General features: G+C 39.8%; 1 protein-coding gene across 3 annotated transcripts in view; it reads right to left on the minus strand.

The window, feature by feature from the left end:
- Positions 1-25,169, minus strand: part of FREM1 (FRAS1 related extracellular matrix 1) — a 175,258-nt gene that overhangs the window by 92,866 nt on the left and 57,223 nt on the right. For all 3 annotated transcript variants that reach the window (XM_066257282.1, XM_066257278.1, XM_066257279.1), the window contains exons 6-13: positions 23,825-24,148; positions 22,120-22,228; positions 15,469-15,600; positions 13,015-13,359; positions 12,273-12,415; positions 6,302-6,498; positions 5,527-5,617; positions 4,032-4,199 (exon numbers count right to left, since the gene is read on the minus strand). In XM_066257282.1, coding sequence (XP_066113379.1) covers positions 4,032-4,199; positions 5,527-5,617; positions 6,302-6,498; positions 12,273-12,415; positions 13,015-13,359; positions 15,469-15,600; positions 22,120-22,228; positions 23,825-24,148 — 1,509 coding nt within the window. The remainder of the gene's footprint in view (positions 1-4,031; positions 4,200-5,526; positions 5,618-6,301; positions 6,499-12,272; positions 12,416-13,014; positions 13,360-15,468; positions 15,601-22,119; positions 22,229-23,824; positions 24,149-25,169) is intronic.

A 25,169-nucleotide genomic window follows, 5' to 3' on the forward strand; every position in this document is an offset into this window, starting at 1 on the left:
AAATATATCATTTACTAAATGTTTCTGATTCTAAGCATTGATAAATGCAAAGCAGCAAGGCAGATCTATGATCTATAAAATCTGAAAGTATCTACACTTCATTTATCCTAGACCCTGTATAGTAAAAGCAGCAAATTGGTTACTCTTAGTGGAACTAAAATGAGAAAATAATAACATTCATCATTATGTCTACACCTACCATTGCTCGACACATCTATACCTTAATCTACAAAGTGAGCTAACCCTATATCAAATTCCCCTAGAGAAGACAATCTATTTTTTTTTAGCCTAAAAACTCTTTAAAACTTTGGAAATTAAGAATGATGATAGTTTATCATTTACAACAACATGAACAGAACTTGAGAACATTATACTGAGTGAAATAAGTAAATCAGAAAAAGCTAAGAACTATATGACTTCACACATAGGTGAGATATAAAAATGAGACTCATAAACATAGATAAGCCCTGGCCGGTTGGCTCAGCGGTAGAGCGTCGGCCTGGCATGCGGGGGACCCAGGTTCGATTCCCGGCCAGGGCACATAGGAGAAGCGCCCATTTGCTTCTCCAACCCCCCCCTCCTTCCTCTCTGTCTCTCTCTTCCCCTCCCGCAGCCAAGGCTCCATTGGAGCAAAGATGGCCCGGGCGCTGGGGATGGCTCCTTGGCCTCTGCCCCAGGCGCTAGAGTGGCTCTGGTCGTGGCAGAGCGACGCCCCGGAGGGGCAGAGCATCGCCCCTGGTGGGCGTGCCGGGTGGATCCCGGTCATGCGCATGCGGGAGTCTGTCTGACTGTCTCTCCCTGTTTCCAGCTTCAGGAAAAAAAAAAAAATACAAACATAGATAAAAGTGAAGTGGTTACCAGGGAGAGCGGAGTGGAGGTGAGGGAGTCGAGAGAGACAAATATATGGTGATGAAAAATGATATGACTTTGGGTGATGGGCAAACAACACAATCAACAGTTCAAATGCTATAGAGATGTTCACCTGAAACCTAGGTACTCTTATTGATATATGGCACCCCACTAAATTTCTAAATAAAAAAATGTTTTAAAAGACTTGGGAAATTTATTAGAGTAGTAAAACATGAGTTATAGTATTTTAGAGATAGAAGTGTACCATGGAAACGGAAGATCAAAATTTGAAAACTCCATAGAAAATAGATTTATTTAAACATTAGTCTTAAATATTGAAGCTATAAAAATACTTTTATAATATTTATAACAAAAAAACTCACTGCTTATCTGACTAATAATTCATTTTTAAGTAAAAAAGCAAGTGAGAAAGGCTGGTAAAGAAATGTTGCACATTTAAATAAGTCTAGAAAATTGTTACATACAATATCTTCACCTTGGAGATTTACAAAGCACGTAAACATATTCAATGCTCGGCGATGATACCGTAAGAAAATGTCAAGTTTGTTTAACCGAGCATTTCCCCAAGTGTTCGTTACTAGCAGAGCAAGCAGACACCACTGGGAAACCACGTAGTGGGCCCTGAGGGCCCCTCACAGAGGATCTGGGGCGGGGGCCCTGCCACTGTGAGGACACTGCCTTCCCAGGAAGCAGCCAGTTTCCTCAGAACAGCTGCTGCTGTGAACAATGCTGCCACAAACACGGGGGTGCATCTGGAAACAGCCCAAGTGTCCATCAGAGGACGAGTGGATTAAAAAGCTTTGGTACATATATACTATGGAATACTACTCAGCCATAAGAAATGATGACATCGGATCATTTACAATAACATGGATAGACCTTGATAACATTATATGGAATGAAATAAGTAAATCAGAAAAAAAACTAAGAACTATATGAATCCCTACATAGAAGGGACATAAAAATGAGACTCAGAGACATGAACAAGAATGTGATGGCAACAGGGGTGGGGGGTGGGGGGAGGGGGGATGGGGAGAAGAAGGAGAGAGGGGTTGGGGGAGGGTGGGGCACAAAGAAAACCAGATAGAAGGTGACAGAAGACAATTTAACTTTGGGGGAGGGGTATACAGCACAATCAAATGTCAAAATAATCTAGAGATGTTTTCTCTCAACATATGTACCCTGATTTATCAATGTCACTGCATTAAATTTAATTAAAAAAAAAGAACAGCTGCTGCTCCCAGAAAGCGGGCCCTTCCCAAGGAAAGAGTTGATAAAGAGGATAAGAAAAGAACAAGCAGGGAAAGGGAAGTCAGTAAAGAGAAGTCGCAGCTCCCCCCGGAGCCCTGCTCTACCCTCCTGCCCACCAGGGCCCAGCTGCCGGGGGCCTGTATAGAGGTCCCAGGGACAGCACCTCTGGACTGTAGGAATTATGAGACTGCCAACCCTGAGACAGCTCCCCTCTATTCTTTTTTATTCTTATTCTTATTCTTGATTATTATTTAGATCATTCAAGAAAAAAGCTTTAGCTTCTTTAGATGCCAGGTTATATCAGGCTTCTATTTCACAGGATGGCATGAATACATCCAAATTAACTCTTCTCTAAACTGTTTTCTCTGCGGGAATGTGAGCTGGTTTCTGATAGGGAAAGATGCAAAGAATAGAGGTTAGATTATTTTGTGTGAGTTCCCTGGTTGATCTCCTGCCAAACATTGCAAGCTCACAGGCCTGAAGGGTCAGGCCAGCAATTTAAACGGCTGTGCTGAGTCAGGTGGGGACTCTGGTGACTAGAGAACACACCTTTTCCAACTGTTGCTATGAGGCATGTGCGCTCAGTGTTGCCAGAGCTTCCAAATTTTCAGTAGAAGCCAGAAATCCAGACTCGGCATCTCATTATTCAAAAATGTTGTTTTTTACCCAACCCCATCTCTGTGGCTTGGGTAAGCCCCGTGGTCCCTTAGGGTGAGCCCTCTGCCTCACAACCTTGGGCAGGTGTAGAGATAGTGAGGAGTGAACGAAAAAGGGACATCAGTGGTTTCCTGGCTATATTCCAGGTAGTTAGCTGTGAAGGTGACCTCTTTACTTGGGGATGAGACAGGTGTAGGGTCTAGTCCAGGGGTCTCAAACTCGCGGCCCGCCGAACAATTTTGTGCGGCCCGCAGACTAATCCACGAAGTTCAAAATATTTTGGATAAAATTAAGTAAGCCTAGGGGCCTACTTGTATTTTTCATTTCTCTAGCATCCTAGCTAGATATTAGCTTAGTTAACAGCAGTTGTGATGCGAACTACAGTTTCTGGTCGTTTTGTGACACTGAGTAAACTGCATGTATGATTGTGCTTGTTGTACTGATTTTTTTTTGTTTTCAACTGCAGTGAGAAAAGTGTTGCATAACAGTTGCCTTTTGTAGACCTAGTGCGGCCCGCCGAAAGGCTGTGGTCTTGCTCTGCGGCCCACATGCTGAGTTGAGTTTGAGACCCCTGGTCTAGCCCCTTCAAGTGTCTAATGGATGGACAAGTAACTCTAATTTGCCTTTCCATTTCTTAAGGGGGAAATGAGCCCAGGAACAGCCACATTAATTAAGTATAGCACTCTGATGGGGAGGAGGCAGGGTATGGAACAAACTCTCAGAGTGAACCCCAGCCTTTCAGATAAGATAGATACACAAGGTGGCATCGCCTTTGTAGTTCAGTTTTAATGAGAGACCCTGTGCTTGAGAACTTCATGAATACTGGGGGGGGGGTGGGATTGGGTAGCATCTTAACCCATTTTGGAAAATGAAAAGCTTCCTTAGATGAGTAGCATACCTGGCCTGTGGTGAGAGTGGATAAGCCCTCTGGTTGCTAAGAGGCCCATAATTTAATCCCCTTCCCTTGATCAACACATGAAACTCAGCAGAAAGGAAAGGAAATGAGATTTTGATACAGCTTTGAAAATAATGCCATATTCAGCAACTGGAAAGTCTCACCTTTTAGACAGAAAGTCCCACGGGAGGTGAAGGACTCCCCTCCCCAAGCTTTTTCCTACACTGTGGCTGGAAATAGAACGGTTCTTTAAAGTTGCCTAAAGTAAAGTTAGCACTTCCACTAACTATTAAAGTCTTTCCTTGCTTCCCTTAGGCCCTCCCTCCTTGTTATCCTTCATGTCAAACCCTGCATATACCTCTGGAGCTTGGTTATCCACTGGAAGGACCGTGATGTTAAAGCAGATCCCGTGCACAGTGCCGCCATGCTGGTTACTGACGGAAAATGTGAACTGGACGTGTCGAAGGTGGGGGCCTATATCCTGCAATGGTGGCATGTAGGCCACTTTCATATAGTTCACGGCATCCTGCAAAGCAAATCAAGATGAACACATGGGTGCCAGCTGGCAAGGATAAGAGACATTCAGAGATCCAGGTCTCAGAGAGAACCATGGTAATAATGATAAGAAATATTGTAAATGCCACCATCATCAACTGGAGGATTCCAAAAAGGTCTACTTTTTCTAAAAAACTTATATAAAAACTGGGAAGAAAAAGGACAAAGAAATTCAGTAAATATATCAAGTGCTTGAAGCCAGCCAATTCTATAAAAGACAGGAAACTTGAATTTTAACTTGGCTTTGCCCTAAGTAGGGCTCATATGTAAGTGCTACTAGTTTATGTAGCTGTATGATATTGGTCAGCATATTTAAACTTGCTGCCTCTTTTTTATTATCTGTAAAATAAATGAACTGATAAAATAATACGCTTACCACATGGGGTTGACATACTCTAACTACAGTGAAATTAGGCATAATTAGCCGCAAACTACAGGTGTAGCTGTTGTCTAAGCACTCATCACTGTTACTGTGACCTGTGGGACCTTCAGAGTAGAGTTCACAGGAGTGGGGGGAAGACTGATAAAAATTTTGGAAAGTTGTATATGTTCTGGGTTAAATGTTGTTCCCCGGAAGGTATGCGGAAGACCTAACCCTTAGTACCTCAGCATGTGACTTTATTTGGGAATAGGGTTGTTGCAGATGTAAGTAGTCAAGTTAAGGTGAGATCATAGTGGAGTAGGATGAGGCGTTAATTTAACAGAACTAGCAAACTTATAAGAGAAGAAAGACAAATAGAAAGAAAATGGCTGTGGGGTGACAGGCAAAGTTTGGAGCAATACATCTGCAAGCCATGGCACATCTGATTGCCAGCCAGCCACCACCAGAAGCTAGGAAGAGGAAAGGAAGGATTCCCTGACATGGTTTCAAAGAGTACATGGCCCTGTCAACACCCTGATTTCAGACTTTCAGCCTCTGAGCTGAGAGACAATAAACCTCAGTTGTTTTAAGCCATCCAGTATATAGTACTTTGCTATGGCAGCTCTAGCACACTAATATGTTAAAATATTAAATAAACTGAATTTTTTGGAATAAAAACATATGTGCCGCATCCCTGATGGCAAAATAATGCAAAAGTCTGTGTTGAATTACAAGATTTTGAAATCATATCCAGCTTGATCAAGCGTTGTCAAATAAATGTTGCATGCTTCACGTAAATGTATAAGCAGAAAGAATAAAGACATTAAGTACCTCTAACAATTGTCATAGATTATCATTCTCAAAGACAGTTCTTGGAGCATAACTTCTCAGAGGAAACTCCCATCATGTTTTTCAACATTTTAGCATAGCAGCCTACCTGAGTGAATGACGTCAAGCCCAGGGCTGCAGGATTTTTGGTTAGCTTTGGTATACTATCCACCATAAATAATTTCCCAGCATCCAAGTGTCTAAAGAGAAATATTGAACATATCAGCTCACACTCCAAATAATAAAAATTAAATCAAATAGCCTATAACCAAATTTTTTAAAACTAAAAGATCATGGGAAGAAATAAAATATTTCATCCTCATATTCTCTTTCTATTGGGGGTTGTAGCCTTAAGTTTAATCTTATCAATGTCCTTTTCATCATTACTACAAAAAGTATGTATAATATTTTCTGCTTTGACATCATGAAAGAGAATCATTATTCTCATCCCAAAAAATGTTTCCTTGCTATCATGTACATTGTACATGATACCAGCCTAAGGCGTATTCATGCCAATTTTCTGGATTGGGATCATAGACTGTGACCATTTTGTGGCCTGAAATACCTAAAAATGCTGTTTTAAAAACTCAATAAATTTTACGAAAATTAAATAAGAAGCGTTCTTTTTAGAAAAGAGGATTAAAAGTGTTTTAATCCAACTAAACTGAAAACGCTACAAGATGCAGGTCACTTATCAATTAATACAGCTTTTGAAGGTAGGTATAAGTTTGAGATTAAAGTAAATGCTGAATTGAATGTAAGTTCATGTTTGGCCAACAAAGCAACTGAACCACAGCACTATAGATTGACACTTTTAACTCTCCAGTCCTAGCACTTAACCCTTCACTAATAATAGCCCAGGTGATGACCTTTCATAGAGATACCTGTGACTTAAAGAGAAAAATGGAGGAGTTGTTATTGTATAGAGCAGCTCTCTGTCATACGATTCTGTATCTATGAAATGTAGATGTTTCTTAGTTATGTAGGCCACCTCGGTTTCCTTGACAACCAAATGCCGAGAAACTCCAGGAGCCTCTTTTGGAAGCTGGTCATCCACTGGAGAGATATGAATTGTCACCACCTGGAAAGAAATGATCTGCACCATTAATATGAAGTACCAAAAAGATACCAGAGAAAACACCCATCATCACCTAGTCACACTGATTTTTGATGATTTTCAAAAACTGTCATTTATATTTCCATTGAAATAATTTAGGAGCTACTAAGAGTGTGAGCCAAGAATGGAACATTCTCTATCCATTTTATATTATATTTTAAGAATGTAATTATCACAAGTATAGTCAATGCAGTGTTATAGAATGAATATTTTTACATCTCCCTTCCAATAATAACCTGTGCTGTTTTGTCCTCCCTCTACAGTCATTGACTCTAGAAACCCTGACATGACTTTTGGCTCCTTCTTCTCTACCCACATATGTATAACACACCTCCCAGAGTTTCTACTTATAAAATTCCTGCACATGACCACACCCCACTCCCACCCCAGCTGTTGCTCCTACTGTTACTGGCCTACCTCCAGCTCTCATAATTTTTTCCTTACATTATTGCAACAGCTTTCTGTTAGCCCTCCAATAGCTAATCTAGACTTACATACCTCTAGTTTTAATCTTTTTTAAAAATACCTGTCAAATCAGGTTATTGAATTCCTCAGAACTCTTATCCCACCACCTAGGCAGGATAAAATTATTCAAACTCCTTAGCATGGCATCTAAGACCCTCTAGAGTTTGGTTTGGGTTTTGAGTTTTATAGTGATTTTTTTTTTGCCAATTACTATGGAGTTTTTAAAGTTATTTTTTACATATTTGTTGTGAAAAAAATACATATAATCCTCCACAGTTAACACCCTCTATTTAGTCTTTCACTCCTTTCAACATTAGCTCAGCACTCCAGTTGCACAGCAGGGGCCTGGCCCTACTCTTCAAGCATGTCCTCTGCTCTGAATCATGTGGTTTCTTCACTCAGGAATTCTCCTCTCTCCAGCAACCTGAGTTTTTCTTACCTTTGAAGGCTCTTCTTGAAACCTTACTTGACAAACATTATTATTTTATTGTCCTGCATTATTAGTGAATAGCTTACATGTCGGTTTCTCCTACACTAAAAGTTCCGTAAGAGGAGGGTCACAGTACAGCATAAACCGCATGGCACTTGTCAGTGGACAGACCATTGCAGGCCTGAGTGTACCACTTAGTAGCTACTGATCTTGGACAAGTCACTCAACTTTTTTGTATGCTCATTTTATTTTATGTAAATTAAGCAGAATGCCAACAGGCTCACAGAGTTGTTATATGAGTATCAAATAGCATTATGTGTAGAGGAAAACATTTCACACATAGGTGCTCAGTAATATTATGTTCATCTCTATAGCTTTACAACATCAATGAGTCAACATGTCCTGTTTGTGATTTTAAGGAGTACACCCACAGGACTGGATCCCACCAGAGTGCAAGGAGGCTTTGCCAAACAGCTCTACCATCTTATTTTCTTACAGTAATCCACAACTGGTTATGAGAAAGCAATTACTTATTATCTCTTGCAATGGTATATTTGCTTGGCATCGTGGGTATTCTTATTCTTGTTTTGATTTATTTTAATAATATTTTAATTTAATAAATGTATTTTAAAATAATTTAGTTTATTTTAATAAAATCAGTATTGTCATTTATGTAATGATCAGCAATGCCAATTTTATCCGCAATAATGGTGCTCACAACACACAATTTGAAAACGAACTGAATTCCTTTTAAAATTAACAGAACAGAACAAGAAACTAAAACATGGTTAAGCTTTTACTATGATACAAAAATACTAGAACTTTAGCTCGGCCACTCTGAGCTGTGCTCCCTGGGGCTAATCAGTCAACCCCTTCAGGATCAGTTTTTCTCTCTGCACATTGGGAATAAAAACAATGGCTATTATAGTAACGTGTTGTCAGGATCAAAGAAGATAGCTAGTAGCACAGTGAGTACTTGGTAATAAGTGTTCAATAAATTAATTCCCTGTCTCCATTCTTCATTACTCTTACAAAAGCCTACAGCATATGTACTACTCCATTATGAAGCATTTCAATAATTAAAAACTTAAAGCCAGTTATCAAAATAAAGGAACACAATGACAGTCATTTCTCCAGTCTCCTGGAGTCTGTGTCACAATTTTTTTTCCAATTATAGTTTTTCACTAATCTACAAAGTTCAGAAATTCTCTATGGGACATCTCAGCCACAGTGTGGATCAGTGAGGCTCCAGTTAATTGAAAAACTGGATTTAATAAGGAAACAATAGTTATTGTGCCTTCAAAGAGACTATTTTCCATGCTAATTTATTCTCCAATGTGTTCTTTGTGTAAAAAGAATGTACAAGCATGCTTTTTTATACCCCTGTAGTAAATCTTGGTGGGAACATTTTTCAACATGCTTTATGATCACCGAAGTTGAAGTGTCTTTACATATTTATGCATGTTTAAACAATTACTGTGTTTGTGTCTGCGGATGAGTAAAATCCTATTTTAATGAACTCCACAGAGAAATAAACTGTTCTCATTTTACTGAAATTTGGTTATAACAAATACATTATTACATACCTTTTCCCAGAGTAGAAAACTAGTGCCCAGACCAATCAGTGAGCTCTTGCTTTCTGGGTCCCCTACACGCCTCCAGTCTACTTACGGCCACAAGCACGCACAGACAGACTTGTAGGGAATCAGAACACAGAGTGATAAATCAATATACAAAGGACAAAGTCTAACCTTGACCCTCAGTGATGATATTTTGCAGGATAATATCTGACTTTCTTGTAGATCTGGGTTTTTTACCCTTTCTTTGCCCTGACCTTTTACCCTTTCTTGCCTGATTCTTTATCTTATAGCTTCCTTTCAGATTATCTAGGAACAACTTCTAATACTAGTTTTGCCCACTCTACTTTCTGGTCTGACTTTTATAATGCCACACCCTGGGTTCCTGTTCTCTCATCTGGTCAAGGTTAATTGTTCACTTCCATTTTACCCACAGGTCTTTGGAGCATCTGCTTTCTTTCCTCCTATATCTCTCTCCTATCCTTATTTTCCTTTTTCCATTTTATTTCCAGCATTTCTCTCTCCTGGTTTAAGATCTCCTAAGGTTTAAGTTCTATAAAGCCCTCTACTGAGTCAAATAAAGGAGGAAATATTTTTTTAAATCAAATTGAGCCTGACTAGGCAGTGGCACAATGGATAGAGTGTCAGACTGGGATTCAGAGGACCCAGGTTTAAAACCCTGAGGTCACTGGCTTGAGCGTGGTCTCACCAGCTTGAGCCTGGGATCATAGACATGACCCCATGGTCACTAGCTTGAGCCTAAGGTCACTGGATTGAGCAAGGGGTCACTTGCTCTGCTGTAGCCCCTCCACCCCCCACTCCAGTCAAGGCACATATGAGAAAGCAATCAATAAACAAGGAGACTAAGGAGCCACAACAAAGAATTGATACTTCTCATCTCTCTCCTGTCTGTCTGTCGCTATCTGTCCTTCTCTCTGTCTCTCTCTCTCTCCGTAACATACACACACACACACAAATCAAATTGAGTGTGTGAGGCTTTATTTGACAACAGTCATGACAATCAAGATAGAAAGAGGGAGGAGTTTCTTGCTGATATGGAAACACCTTGTTGATATACAGGTAGATCTCTCAGTACGAGTAACCAGTTAGGAAGGACGAGAGAAGCTAAGGAGCATCCCTATTCATGCAACTGCCTTCCTGTATTAATTAAATTGTTTCTCACCCAAGGAGATGCCTGGTTTCTTCTTCTATCAAAGGAAGTGTTTTAACAGTATGGCCTAAACAATCCTAAGCCTGAGTTTAATTTTACCTTCATTGACTGTGAAACTGTCTGATCACAAAAGCTTCCATTAAGTAAACAAATGGACAAAACCACTGGACTTATCTGGAATTTTAGTTGAAGAGTTGAAAGTTATAAACTTTTTTTGAATATTTTAAATACATTTTTATTTGTAGGGCATGACTAGATACTCAGCCAATCATCAAATAGACTAGATCATGATTTAAATTCCTTAAACATTAGACTTTCAATGAAGGTATCAGGATTTTACAACACAAAATTTCTTACCAATACACACACATGAAATACTTGTTCTTCTGTGGTGCACACACTAACTCCTGGAAACTCTGAGGAATAAAGCTTTACACTTACTACCTTCTCATCTCACTTCCTCCCCAGTTCTTACAAAATCGTTCTGTTTTCTTATTTCTTCCTAGTTTCAACTAAAGTTGAAAGAACCAGAGTTTATTTTGGGACGAACAAATAGCTGTCATTTAGGATTATCAAATCAACTAAGATCTCAAGCAAAAATGTAATCTACAATAGAAGTGGTATATAACACATTGACAATAAGAAGGGGCTGTTACTTGTAAAGTAGTTGATCTTTCATTCAATAAGCAGTTGAATTGAGAATTTTCTCATTCATTCTCCAATTCCTTTTAACAGGGATCACCTCTTACTTCCTTCAGTTTCTGGACTCCCTGACATCATTCTTCTTGATCATCCCCCTTTTTTACCTTTATTTTAGCAAAAAATAAATAACTCAATCATTTATGCATTGGCTAATATGAGTGACCATGACATGAAAAGACATATAACCAGTAGGAATACATGATGTAAGTAGTCATTCTGGTTCAAGATTTGCTTAGATCCCTCTACATGCTACCTTCCGAGATAATAAGTATAAACTGCCTAGCAAAAAGAACTCTACATAGGAGGTGATCATTAATTTTCAGCTTTCTTTTTTACTCCTGCCACCAACTGCCCTCCCCTTGCAAAGAATCTACCCTTTTAAAGTTGTCCAGACCCTACACTAACTACATTTTTAGTACTTTTCATATGAGAATGCTTCCTTGAAATTATTTCTGTGTTCCATATATTTACATTATATTCTTTTTTTTTTGTATTTTTCCAAAGTGAGAAGTGGGGGGCGGCAGACAGACAGACTCCCGCATGCACCCGACCAGGATCCTCCAGGCATGCCATTGCTCTGCTGCAAATGGAGCCATTCTAGCCCTGAGGCAGAGGCCATGGAGCCATCCTCTGCACCAGGCCCAACTTTGCTCCAATGGAGCCTTGGCTGCAGAAAGGGAAGAGAGAGATAGAGGGAAAGGAGAAGGGGAAGGGTGGAGAACCAGATGGGTACTTCTCCTGTGTGCCCTGGCAGGGAATCAAACCCAGGACTTCCACACGCCGGGCTGATGCTGTACCACTGAGCCAACTGGCCAGAGCACATTATATTCTTGAGTGGTAGTAAAACTCTTAGTTCTTCAAAAGCAATAATAAATAATAGCTAATTTATTTATTGAGTCTTTATCACATGCCAGAAACTTCTCAATATTTTATATGTATTATCTCACTTAGTCTCACACAATCATCTTGTGGAAGTTGTATTATTTCTTGTTTTTCAGATGGGGAAGCTGAGGCACAGGTCTATCAGTTAATTGTGACAAGAACCGGAGAGAAACATAGGCAGCCTAACTCCAGAGCCTATGCTTTAACACTACCCGTAAAATGTCAGTGTGTTCCTGAGAGCCATGAGGCCAGCAGATTTTGTGAGGTGTTGTTTATAAAAAGATCCCATGGTTAAATAACCTTGGAAACACCACACACAAAAATTTACAGAACTTGTTAGAAAAGTAAATGGTAAAAGAGTGATGTTGCAAAGAAATTGACATAATTTTGCTCCTCCATTGCTTCTCAATCTTTGAAACTCGAAACCTATTTTCATATAGTTTCTAATAACATCTCCCAGAACTGATACCTTTGGACAAGACTGGGCAAGTGGTCAGAGATTGCCTCTTACCTGTGGCTCTGAGAGATTTGGAGGTTCATGGCTATCCCAAAGGACAAATTCAAAAGAATCTTCAAAGATTTCTCCACCAAAGTGACGATAATAAATGATGCCATTAAACAGATCCCTCTGAAGGAAGCCAAGGACAGGATAGCCTATTGGGCCCACAAAACATCAAATAGTTTTGTAACCAACTGCAAGTGTTTGGGTATAAAGACATGGACTTATCTCTAAGTCTTCTCTGCTTAATATGTTGTGTGTATCCAAGGAATCTTGATCAAAAGCTTATATCAAAGCTTATAAATAATCAAGCAGAAAAATTAAAGTTGCTACATCTATCTTATAATCTGTAGAGAAATTAACATTAGAAAAGTATTTTTAGGAAACACTGATACTTGGTCCCTATTTTGTTCCTTCAGACTAAGAAGTAGTTATAAAATTATTCTAACAATATATAAGGAAATGTTAGTCTAAAATTACTTTATCAGTAATCTAGAATAGGCCAAACACCTCTCATCAAACTTATTTGTGCTATCTCCATGCTTGGCAGACTTAATTTTTTCAAGTATAATGATTACTTTCAGACCCAGTTCTGGAACTTTCTAGACACCCATCCTTAGATAGATTAACTTAAATTCTCTAAGTCTCAGGTTTCTCATCTATAAAATGGGTATAATAATAGTATCATATTCATAAGCTGAAGTCTACCTTCACCCAAATTTGACACAAATGATCTTACCTGCTCAGAACTTACCTATCAGTCCTGGTCCTGGCTGCTTCATGATCTCTCCAGCCTGAGGAGGTGTCGTGATGTTAAAGAAGATGTAGTCATCACTGGAATCCATGTCTGAAGCTCTCAGCATGGAACCCTGGATCAATATGCTCTGTCCCTCCTCCAGTTCAATAACAACATTATTTATGAGGAACGGGGGACTGTCATCTTTGGGCAAAATGTTGATGGGAAACTTATGGCGGGTGCTGTGATGACCATCGAATATCCTGAAGACCACAAAGTCTTTGGTAGAGTCACTGTCATCATGATGATAGCGAACCACTCCAGCCTGGAGGTCAGCCACAGTGAAGAGAAACCCTTTTCCCCCTGAAGAAGAGAGCGGAGATGGTGCTGACTGCAGGAGTGGTGCAAAGTCAGCCCTCATAGTAAAAGCAATGCTCGACAAGAAGGAATTGAGGAAAGTGGTGCAGCTGGTACTTTCCTCTTCGAAAAACCACAGTGTTTGGTGGGCACTGGGCTTCCACAAATCTGGTTTTGAACATTGGCTGTAACAATTATTAGCTGTGTAGATTGGGTAAGGTACTTAATTTGCTTGAGACTCATCTATACAACAGAAATAATACTTACCACATATTCTCTAGTATGGATGAGAGAACTTAAACAATAGTAAGCCTACGAAATATTAGTTATTCTTCTTTAACTCATTGTTGTCCTACATGGCAGAACTTCTTGGAGGTGTGGTCTTGAACCAGCAGCACTGGCTCCAACTGGGAAGTTGTTAGAAATGCCAGTTCTCGGGCCCTATTCTAGACCTACTGAATTACAAATTCTGAGGAAGGGCCCAGTAACACAAAAACATGTGTTTTATCAAACCCTCAAAGAGAGTCTAATGCATACTAAAATTTTAGAATCGTTGGTTTATTGGTCAAGAGCTAGAGCTGTGATATGAAATGGCCTAGGTTCAAATCCCAATTCTGCCACTTCCTAGGAACATGACCTTAGACAAGTTAACTTCTCTAAGTTTCAGGTTCTCCATATGCAAAGTGGGAACAATAATAGTACCTCACTTCATAAAGTTGTAGAAGATAAAGCAAGTAGAGCATTTTGCATTGTATCTGGCACAAAGTAAATACTTAATAAATGTTAGTATTCTTTTTTACCTCCTTTGCACCCAGAACATCATTGTCTCGTGGGTTACTGATCTATACTTACTTCATTTCACACTATTAATAAATATTGTTTCACTCTGCATAAACTATTATAATTCTTGATGGCAAGTGCCTCATTACTTTCCCCACACATTTGTGTTAAAGACCTCACTAGAATAATGATTTAATGCTAGTATAATGGACACTACAAGCTACTTGCCTACCAGCCACTTTCTGCTTCTTCCCCAGTACCAGAATCCTAGTTCCATTTGGAATGGCATGTGACCATTTTTTTTAAAATCATGTCCCCAGACTCCATTGCATGTAGGGGTAACATGTGAATTGGTAGAAGATACAAGTGAAAGTCATTGCTTCAGATTCCTGTGATAAGCTGTTAAAGAAAGCAAACTTAGAAGGCATAAGTTTTTTCATTCTTTCTTCCTTCCTAAAATGCAGACCCCAAGCCTAGAAGTATGGGCGCCATCTTGTGACCACCCACAGAACAAAAAAGTTTCTGGCATCATAGAGATAGAATACCTATACCTGGACATCTGGTGAAATGAGGAAAATGATTAATTTTTAAGCCACTATCACTGAGTTCCCCTGACATGCAACTGAACATCCACCCTAACTGACAGACCCATGCATAAACAGATCTTGCATTGTCCTGAGATTAGACAAGAGAATTTATCATTTTATTTTTTATTTCAGAATTTTCTTATCACAAATGATGATAAATAAGAGCTCTCTTTCTGCTTTATAATTAGACATACTAAGAGGATAGTTAAATTAAATCCTCTGAGCTCATCATAAGAAATAGACTATATGATCATTAAGTATGGCTATTATTTTTATTAGATCCATTAACCTTAACTACCATCCTTATAATTATAATTATAAATTCATTTTTTTAAACTTTGTTAACTGCTACTAATATTATAATAACATAGTGATTACCAAAGTATTTAAACAGCATATTTTTCTGTTTTTCAATACATTTCTCTGAAACAGAAAAATGAAAGGGAAATATTTTGTCTTCCACTAGGATAAGATAACGAATTGAGCAGTATATTTAGAAGGAGCCATATAAATCATCTGAGCTTTAAATAGTGAGCCAAGCATAAGGCATCACTCATAAATGGCCATCCACCAATGTGAACACCCTAACACAAATGCCTATGGTTACAAGATCTCTAGATTTTGGGGACGTGGCAATTCATTTAGAAATGGGGACCAAGAGATACTGTGTGTACCCTGTTAAATATGATTTGCTTTTGGAGAAAGTTCTTCTTAGGTTCTTTCCTAAGTCACAAGGGTTGGTCATCACCTCTCACTGTGAGCCGTCCATGCTGCAGGCCGTCCACAGTGACCAGCTGTACAGCACGGATGTCATCATTGTCGACAATCTGAAACTGTTCCCAAGTGATGGCCCGAGATTGCCCCTCCAGGAGGTCCAGACCTAAAAGACAAAACAAAAATATTCTATAACATAGTCAACAAGCATACTTTAAGACAAAATTAATAAATTTAAATTCATAAAAGTAGCTGAAAACTGTATTTTGAAAAGCTTTTCAGGAAACTGGAATTTAGATTTTATTTTTAGTAATATTTCACTTTTAGTACTATTAACTCTGATCTGACAATTGCTTCCATGTGATATATCCTTTAGAGAATTGATGGTGCCAGAAAATAAATACCAAAGGTAGAACAGATGTTATGTCCACATGGTCTCTAGTACAAAATTGTCAACAAGAATTTTTCCAAAGGCTACATCCAGGTATTTGTGGGCAAAAGAGGTATAAGTGCTTTTACATGTACAGTTGACCCTTGAGCAACAGGGGTTTGAACTGTTTAGGTCCACTTAATCAGAGATTTTTTTTTCAGTAAATACTGTAAATGTACTTTATATCAATACTTTTTATGATTTTCTTACTAACATTTTCTTTTCTCTAGCTTGCTTTATTATAAGAATACAGTATACATATCAAATACAAAATATGTATTAATCAACTTTATGGTATTGGTAAGGCTTCTAGTCAACAGTAGACTATTAGTAGATAAGTTTCTGAGGAGTGAAAAGATATACACACAGACTTTGACCTAATGGAGGGTTATACCCCTAACCCCATGTTATTTAGGGTCAACTGTAAATTTCAGTTTCTAAGCACCCCTCAGGACAGAGAATAGAAAGTGGTTAAATATGCAAGTACAGAACTACTGTGCAAGGAGAGGTTAGTGGTGTTAAGACATGAAATGTCTGACACTTTACAATGAGGGTTGTGTTGTTGCTTAGACCCTAATAGGGATGAGACTTTGTAATTAAAGGAATTAAAATAAAACCTTCTCCTTGGACACAGCATGCTGGAGAAAGTTTGGAGAGAGAAAGTGAGTGCTACTTAGAACAGGAATACAGATTCGAGATTAAACACACTGCTTAGAGGTGGGGAGCATCATCAACCATTGCCATTAGCCAGTAGAGCTCAAGCCTACAGATTACAGAGAATCTTAAAAGCAAACAGAACTTTTTAAAACACAAGTTGATAAAATTTAAAGACAGCTTCTAGTCAAGATGGTGGCATCGGTAAATACGGTACTCAAATCCTTCCATAACCACATCAAAAACACAACAAAACTGCAGAACAACCACCATTCAGAACAGCCTGAAATCTAGCTGAACAGAAGTCCCATAACTAAGAATACAAAGAAGGCACACTGAGACTGAGCCGGCAGGCGGGCACCATATCTGAGTCCCCAACCTGCTCACACTGTTTGCCCCACCCTGGTGATTCCCTGAGACCCTGTCCCACCAACTTTTTACCCCACCCAAGCTGATTTTAGTGGCTTTTCCATATGAATGGCCTGTCTTGGCTCATGTTTCAGATTTTCCTCAAAACTCTCAAACAAGCAGCATCCTGCTTTGGCAGGCCCCATCTCTCTTGCTTTGTGGCCCCAGGCCCAGCACTAGCAGCAGCTGGCCTTGGTTCACAGGTTGGCCTCTGCTGGGCACCTCCAGGCCCAGCACAAGTAGCAGTCATCTGTTGATTGCTCTGTAGCTCATGCTGGGTAGCCCCAGGCAGAACTCAGATGGTGGCTGACCTTAGCCTACACCTCCTAGGAGGCCCCAGATCCAGTGCACCCAGTCGACAGCTTTAGACCATGTTAAAGCACCACCCAACTACCTCCATAAGTGATGCACTTAAGGGGCAGACTCAGCGGGCAGCAGAGCCCTGTTAGAGTAAGTACTGTAGCAGCCAGTCCTTATAGTCTATCAACCTGGAGGTAAATCCCTCCCATTGACATGCCAAAGGCAATCAAGGCTCGATTACAACAGGGGTGTGTACACAGTGCACAGAGGGGTATATCTGGAGTGCCTAGCTTGGGTGAATGGAGAGACTGTAAGACTGGACCTTACAGAAAATATATGACATTAGGCCACTTTCTACCAAGCCTGGAAGATGTAGCAGCTCTAATACATAGAAACACATAAAGGGAGACTACCAAAATGGGGAGACAAAGAAACATGTCCCAAATGAAAGAACAGAACAAAACTCCAGAAAAAAAACTAAACAAAATGTAGACAAGCAATCTACTAAATGCAGAGTTTAAAACACTAGTTGTGAGGATGTTCAGTAAACTTAGGGGACAAGTAGATTAATTCAGAAATTCGATAGCATAAAAATGATAAGAAAGAACCAGTCTGAACTAAAGGATACATCAACTGAAATGAAGAGTAGGCTTGACCTGTGGTGGCGCAGTGGATAAAGCGTCAACCTGGAAATGCTGAGGTCACCAGTTCGAAACCCTGGGCTTGCCTGGTCAAGGCACATATGGGAGTTGATGCTTCCAGTTCCTCCCCCCACCTCTCTCTCTGTCTCTCTCTCCTCTCTCTCCCTCTCTGTCTCTCTCTCCCTCTCTCTCTCCTCTCTAAAAATGAATAAATAAAATTTAAAAAAAAATTTAAAAAATCAGTCTGAAATGAAGAATAATTTACAGGGAATCAACAATGGAGTAGGTGAAGCCAAGAATTAAAGCAATTTGGAATATAAGAAGGCAAAAAATACCCAGTCAGAACAACAAAAAGAAAAAAGAATACAAAATATGAAGATAGTGTAAGGAGCCTCTGGGACAATTTTAAGCATATCAACATTTGCATCATGGGGGTGCTAGAAGGAGAAGAGAGCAAAATATTGAAAACCTATTTGAAAAAATGTCAGAAAACTTCCCTAACTTGGTGAAGGAAATTAACATACAAGACCAGGAAGCATAGAAAGTCCCAAACAAGACGAATCCAAAGAGGCCTTACCCACACCAAACACATAATAATTAAATTGCAAAAGTTTAAAGAGAAAAAGAGAATCTTAAAAGCAGCAAGAGAAAAGCTGTTATTTACCTACAAGGAGCTCCCATAACACTTGATCTCTCAAAAGAAACATTTCAGGCCAGAAGTGATTGGCATGGATTACTCAGTGAGAAAAAGCAAGAACCTGCAACCAAGATCACTCTACCTACCACAGCTATCATTTAGAATTGAAGGACAGATAAAGGGCTTTCCAGACAAGAAAAAAGCTAGAAGAGTGCATTACCACAAAACCAGTATTACATGAAAAGTTAAAACGTCTTTTAGAAGAAGGAGAAGGAAAAGGAGGAGGAGGAGAAGAAGGAGAAAGAGGAGAATGAGAAGTATGAGGAGGAGGAGGAGGAGGATAAAAACTAGGAACAATAAAATGGCAATAAATACATATCTATCAACAATTGAATCTAATATATATATAAACAAACAGGCCTGACCAGGTGGTGGCGCAGTGGATAGAGCATCGGACTGAAATGTGGAGGACTCAGGTTCGAGACCTTGAGGTCGCCAGCTTGAGCGCAGGCTCATCTAGTTTGAGTAAGGCTAGCCAGCTTGAGCCCAAGGTTGCTGGCTCAGGCAAGGGGTCACTCGGTCTGCTGTAGTCCCCCAGTCAAGGCACATATGAGAAATCAATCAATGAACAACTAAGGAACAGCAACGAAAAATTGATGTTTCTTATCTCTCTCCCTTCCTGTCTGTCTGTCCCTATCTGTCCCTCTCTCTGACTCTCTGTTTCTGCCACACACACACACACACACACACACACACAACCCCAAAAACCAAGTAGAACAGAAACAGACTCATAGACACAGAGAACATTTTAATGTTTACCAGCTGGGTGGGTGGTTGGGGGCTTGAGTGAAAACAGTGAGGGATTAAGAAGTACAAATTGATAGTAACAGAATAGTCATGGGGATGTACAGTACAGTTCAGGGAATATAGTCAATAATATTGTAATAACTATGTATGGTGTCAGATGGGTACAAGATTTATCAGAATGATCGCTTAGTATGTTATATAATGCCAAATCACTGGGGTATACACCTGAAACTAATATAGTATTGTATGTCAACTATAATTGAAAAATTAAAAATGGTTTTTAAAAAAAGAAATGGAATCAGGAAGTCAGAAGTCTAAATTCACATCAACGTTTTAGGGAATCAGGATGAGACTGCACAGCTTACCTCGTGGGCATTCTCCCAGTAAGGGATATTATGAATCAGAGACTTGGGTGGGGAGAACCTAGTGGGACATCTGTAACTGGGTTGAAGCAACAGAACTTGGATTTCCTTGCCATCACTCCTACAACTTGCTCTTCAGAAACGCAAGAGAACTTCAGATACAGAATCTCTTCAAAGACAGAGGCACTGTTGTCTCGGGGCACTGTTAACTACTGTTTCTTTGCTCCCTCTGTGTCTCTGCGAAGATATTCTGCATAGCTGTGTAAAACTGTCTTTGCTAAGAGTATCAGGCAGTACAAGTTATTGAAGAGTTTCACTTTTTTAATGGGTGGGGGTCTTGTATTTTTCTAATGTTGAAGGTCCTTGGTTAAAGAATATAGTTATATCAAAATAGTAATCATATGTAAATATTTTAATTCAAAAGAAATGTAAAGACAGTGTACTGTTGGGTCCAGTTGATACTTTCCTTCGAATGTGCCCAGCGCCCCTGCCTCCCCGACCTTGGCCTGCTCTCTAGGGAGGGTTCCCACACTTCTCCCAAATGGAAAGCCCCAGTTGCCACTGTTGTGTCTTCTTCTGATCTGACTGGTTTCTTCATTGCCTTCTGGGGAGCAGGCCAAGTTCTGACATGAGCTCCCTTGTGACTGTGACCAGGTCCTATACCATGGGACTCAGGGAGTTTGTATAGCAGCTGCTAAGAGGGGCCAGGTAATACAACCTGGACAGATGGGAATTAACATCCAGTGAGGCAAACTGACCAAGATGACACAGGAGATGGGAAGGAGTTGACAGATAGATTGTTCACCCTTTCCCCACCTATCCCTGACTCTTCCCACACATAGTGATTCCATCTCCTTCTGGAGACATCAACACTACCAAGCCATCATAAATTTTATTTTCATGTAAACCTGTGACAAGCTCAGTCACATAACTGTGATTTACCTTTTCCCCCTACTCTTGTTTTCAGGGTAGGGTTAATGCATACATCCTGCTTTCAGTAGCTGGTGCTAGGGCAGCCAGGCTAAGACATACAATATATTTAAGGAAGGGAAGGGAACGGAAAGGAAGGGAATGGGAAGGATGGATGGAGGGAGGGAGGGAGGGAGGGAGGGAGGGAGGGAGGAGGGAAGAAAGAGAAGGAGGAAGGAAGGGAAGAATAAGAGGAAGACAAGTATATGTAAAGAATCTCTGACTAGTAATAACAGTTTTAAAGCCAAGAGTACACAATACAGCACAGGACAAGGCATCACAAAGGATACAGAAAAAGACCCATCAAGAAGACTAGAAGTATACACAGCAAAATATTAACAGTGACTATGTCTTCATAGTGAAGTAATAAATAATTTTTATTCATTTTTCTTGAACATTTATTTCTATTCATTCTTTTTTTACTATTTATTCTGTTTATTGTGCTTTCCAAGTTTTCAATAATAAACATAAATTCATAATAAGTACAAAATTATTATTTTTTATTAAGTAAAACAATATTTTAAAAAGGAGTCTGATGTCCAAAGTAGCCAAAACCAGATTTGGAACTCTCTTAACAAGATTGGCTTTCACAGAACATACAAACATATACAGATTATTAAGTCTCTATGCTCAAACAATAATCTACTTAATATGTGATTATTATGAAACTATAGGTTATCAATTTCTTTTTTCTTTCATTATCCCTCTAACAGAGGTAGATGAGACTTAAGGCCAAAATTATAAATCAAAGCTGCTCAACCAATATTATCCATCTCTACTAAAACTCACATACATACAAACACATATATGGGTGTGCAAACACCCCACATGCAAGCACACACGCATATACATACACCAAAAAACACAAAGGCAACTCATTTAAGCTGCCATCTGTGGATTTAAATTGGACACAGAAATTATCCCCTTAATAGAACCTACCACCACAGCTTATAAGCATGTTTTGAATACCATTGATGAGATTAGCAGAAAAGAAAAAAAATCTTCATTTACATTCTATTCTAACCTAAATAATAATAATAATAAATAAAGCAGTTTAAGCTCTTATTTATACAGTATGGTTTCCATACAACCCAACTTAAAAATGAGATGATGCAGAAGGCCCCAGTGTATGCCTTCCTTCGATCCCTCTGAACAGTTTCAGCTGGAGACCTGTTCTGTCAGTCCAACTATAGCTCAATATCACACACAGTCACTTTTTTGCCTCTTTCAGGTGAAGTTGTCCCTCTGGCTTATCTCTTGTGGAGGAACGAACTTGTCTTCGGGCCTCAGAAACCCTGGAAAATTTCTCACCCTACCAGTAGGGAAAATAAAACAAAACCAACTCTCTGATGCCCCAACGGGTCTGGCTTTCAGTTGCATCATGTGTGAAATGGGAATAAAACTGCCTTTCTTTCCTGACATACTTTCATGACTTCCCTTCAGAACTATATTCCTGACACCCCGCACGGAGCTGCACCTGTGTTCCAGGACACTCGCGGGGCGTTCGTGTCTGATGTTCTGACAGAGATGTGGACGGTGATCGGTGCACTCCTTTCAAAGAAGAAGTCATATACCTCCAACTCCACCTGTAAACAAACAGTTGCATATGAACCATACACTGAGATGTTAAAGAGTATAAAATACCATTCCTTCTGGGGTATATATCACAGACAAAAACTAAACGGATTCAGGTATTTGCTGCTATCTGATCTCATTTTGAAAAAAAAATTATTTCTTTTTAATGAGCGAAAGAGAAAGACAAGGACAGACAGACAGGAAGGGAGAGAGATAAGAAACAAAAGCTGCCACTTACTCTCATGAAGTTAAAAAAAAAATCAAAGCAAAGGGTAAAACACAGCACTTATAGTTTGAAGTCTTTTGTCTGCCCTTGAGGCTAAATGCTGCAAATGCCTAAATTAGGTGGAGAACAATTTGGTAACCCCAGGGACACTCATTTTCCTTAATAAACCAGAACTCAAGTCTGTCTCGATCTCATCATTTCAATTTCAACTTGCTGGTAGGTCGTTAAGTATGTGAAGGGTTATTATGTGCAAGTCTGTAGCCAGCTGTTTGTTACCCCTGCTGAATACAAAATAAAAAGAAAGAGGCTGAAGCAGCAGCAGAAAAGATTTAGATTCAATGGAAAGAGGACTTTCCTGATGGAAAGTGTTTGGGAGTGAAATTAGTTATCATATGAGACTATGGCATCTCCTGTCCGAAATCAGTGTTATTAATTAAAACTAAGGATCCCAGTAAAACACTTTTGCAAACAAGAAAAAGAATAAAAAATTGTATTAATAAAATATTATAAACAAAACTCTTCTCTAACTTCAATGCTCTATGCAATGCAGGAAGGCTGTTGAGGGCAGCAGAGTTCTCAAACTGCTGAGCCCTGGGCCAGATGTGGCCCTTAGAAATATTTTGTAACTAACACAATATACTTAAAATTTTTTAATATGTTTTCAATATTTAAAATTGAAACATTTTTACAAAGAAATTATAAATCTTCAACTTTTCTTGACAAACAAGAGCTACAGCAACACTAGGTACATCTGCATCTGCTGGAGCTAAGCTGCAGCTGCTTCAAAAGACACCAGCTCAGCCCTGGCCGGTTAGCTCAGTGGTAGAGCATCAGCCTTGCGTGTGGAAGTCCCAGGTTCAATTCCCAGCCAGGGCACACAGGAGAAGCACCGATTCGCTTCTCCATTCTTTCCCTTCTTACTTTCTCTCTGTCTCTCTCTTCCCCTCCTGCAGCCAGGGCTCCACTGGGGCAAGGTTGGCCTGGGCGCTGAGGATGACTCCATGGCCTCTGCCTCAGGAGCTAGAATGGCTCCATTGCAGCGGAGCAACACCCCAGATGGGCAGAGCATTACCCCCTAGTGGGCATGCTGGGTAGATCTCGGTCAGGCACATGCAGGAGTCTGTCTGTCTGCCTCCCTACTTCTCACTTCAGAAAAATACACACAGAAAAAAAAAAAAAAGGCACCAGCTCTTTCTACAGCTCCCCACAGAGTGCCTCCAGGAGGGGTTGCTTATTTGTATCATCAGCCTGGCTCCTCTGTGCATTTGAGCTTGAGTCCTGATTTACAGTGATTGATTCTCTTCAGAGGCAATGAATATACAAACTAACCTGAATACCAAGTAGGCTAGATGCTAGACTCTTTTTCTCCCTTCCTTCTTACCTCATAATATCTCCTTTCAGAATGGCTGCTGTTTGGTGGCTGATAAGCAATCTGCATGTCACTGAGATCCTTCCAGGTGAATGAGGACACTGGTCTGGTGTGATCCCACAGGTGAGTCACATAGCCCTGGAGCGGGGCCTTAGTAATGTTAAACACCAGCAAGGGTTTGGGGGTCTCATCTTCTTCACAATCCAGAACTGATGTTGTCAAAGAGGTCAGGATGAACTGATCCACTTCTAGAATAAACATGGCCATGAATGCTGCCCTTGGTTTCTGATTAGGAATGCCAGCTTTGATATAGATGGGCAGCCACGCACTCTCTGACTTTTGAAGGAGAAAAAAAATATGAAGGGAAGGATGATATAAGTAAAGCTGGAATACACAGGGTTAACAATATGATATTTACCATACAACCACAGGCTAGAGGGTGTATTGGGCAGTGATCTGAAACCTGGTTGCACATTAGAATCACCTGGGGAGCGTCTAGCACATTCTGATGCCCACACTCCATCTCCAGAGCTTCTGCTTTAATTGTACAGAGGAGGGGACCAGAAAATTGGTATTTTTAAAGCTGTCTGTTGAGTGACTCTAATATGCAGCGAGGGCTAAGAAATGGCACCAATTTTGGTATCAGAAGAAATTGGGTTTTTATTCTATCTCCAGCACTTAAGATCTGTATGATTTTAGACAAGTTATTTAACTCCCAAATCTCATTTCCCCCATCTGTAAAATGGGACTACTAGACCCCTAAGTACTAAGTGAGGATTAAACAAGACAGCAGAGTAAAGCGTTTAGCAGTAGCTGGCACAACTCACCAGTCTCCTCCTCTGGCCACCCTGCCCATGTACCTTTAAAGCAGGCAGAGGCAGTATGAAGAAAATGTCTTTGTATCTTGATAAAAAACGATTACCAGTTTTCTAGTTTGTTAAAACCCAGGGTCTCCAAGTGAGAAGCAGGTAACAGGAATTGCAAGTTACCACTCAGGCTAGAAATGCACCCTTTTCAAATGAGAGAGGCATAAAGAAGAGTCCCTCAAGATAAGGGTCTCCAGAGAAGCTGAGCATCATGGGACCTGAGGTCACAACAAGTGCTACAGATGGAAAGAATCCTCATAGAAGAGGCTGGTCATCATAGGATTTGATGTTTCCCATTGTCATAAGATTTGATATTTCCCATTGTTGAGAGAAGCAGGCCTGATAATCAAAGTCACATTGGTTTAATAATGCTAACCACTGGCTATTGCACAATGAGTTGTATTCTGTATATAACAGAATATTAAAAATGGAATTCTCCTTGGCTCTGTCTCAGCCCAAGTTCCAATAAGAGAAATATAAGATTTTGAAGT

This window comes from Saccopteryx bilineata, chromosome 2 (genome assembly GCF_036850765.1).
Source record: "Saccopteryx bilineata isolate mSacBil1 chromosome 2, mSacBil1_pri_phased_curated, whole genome shotgun sequence".
Taxonomy (NCBI): domain Eukaryota; kingdom Metazoa; phylum Chordata; class Mammalia; order Chiroptera; family Emballonuridae; genus Saccopteryx; species Saccopteryx bilineata.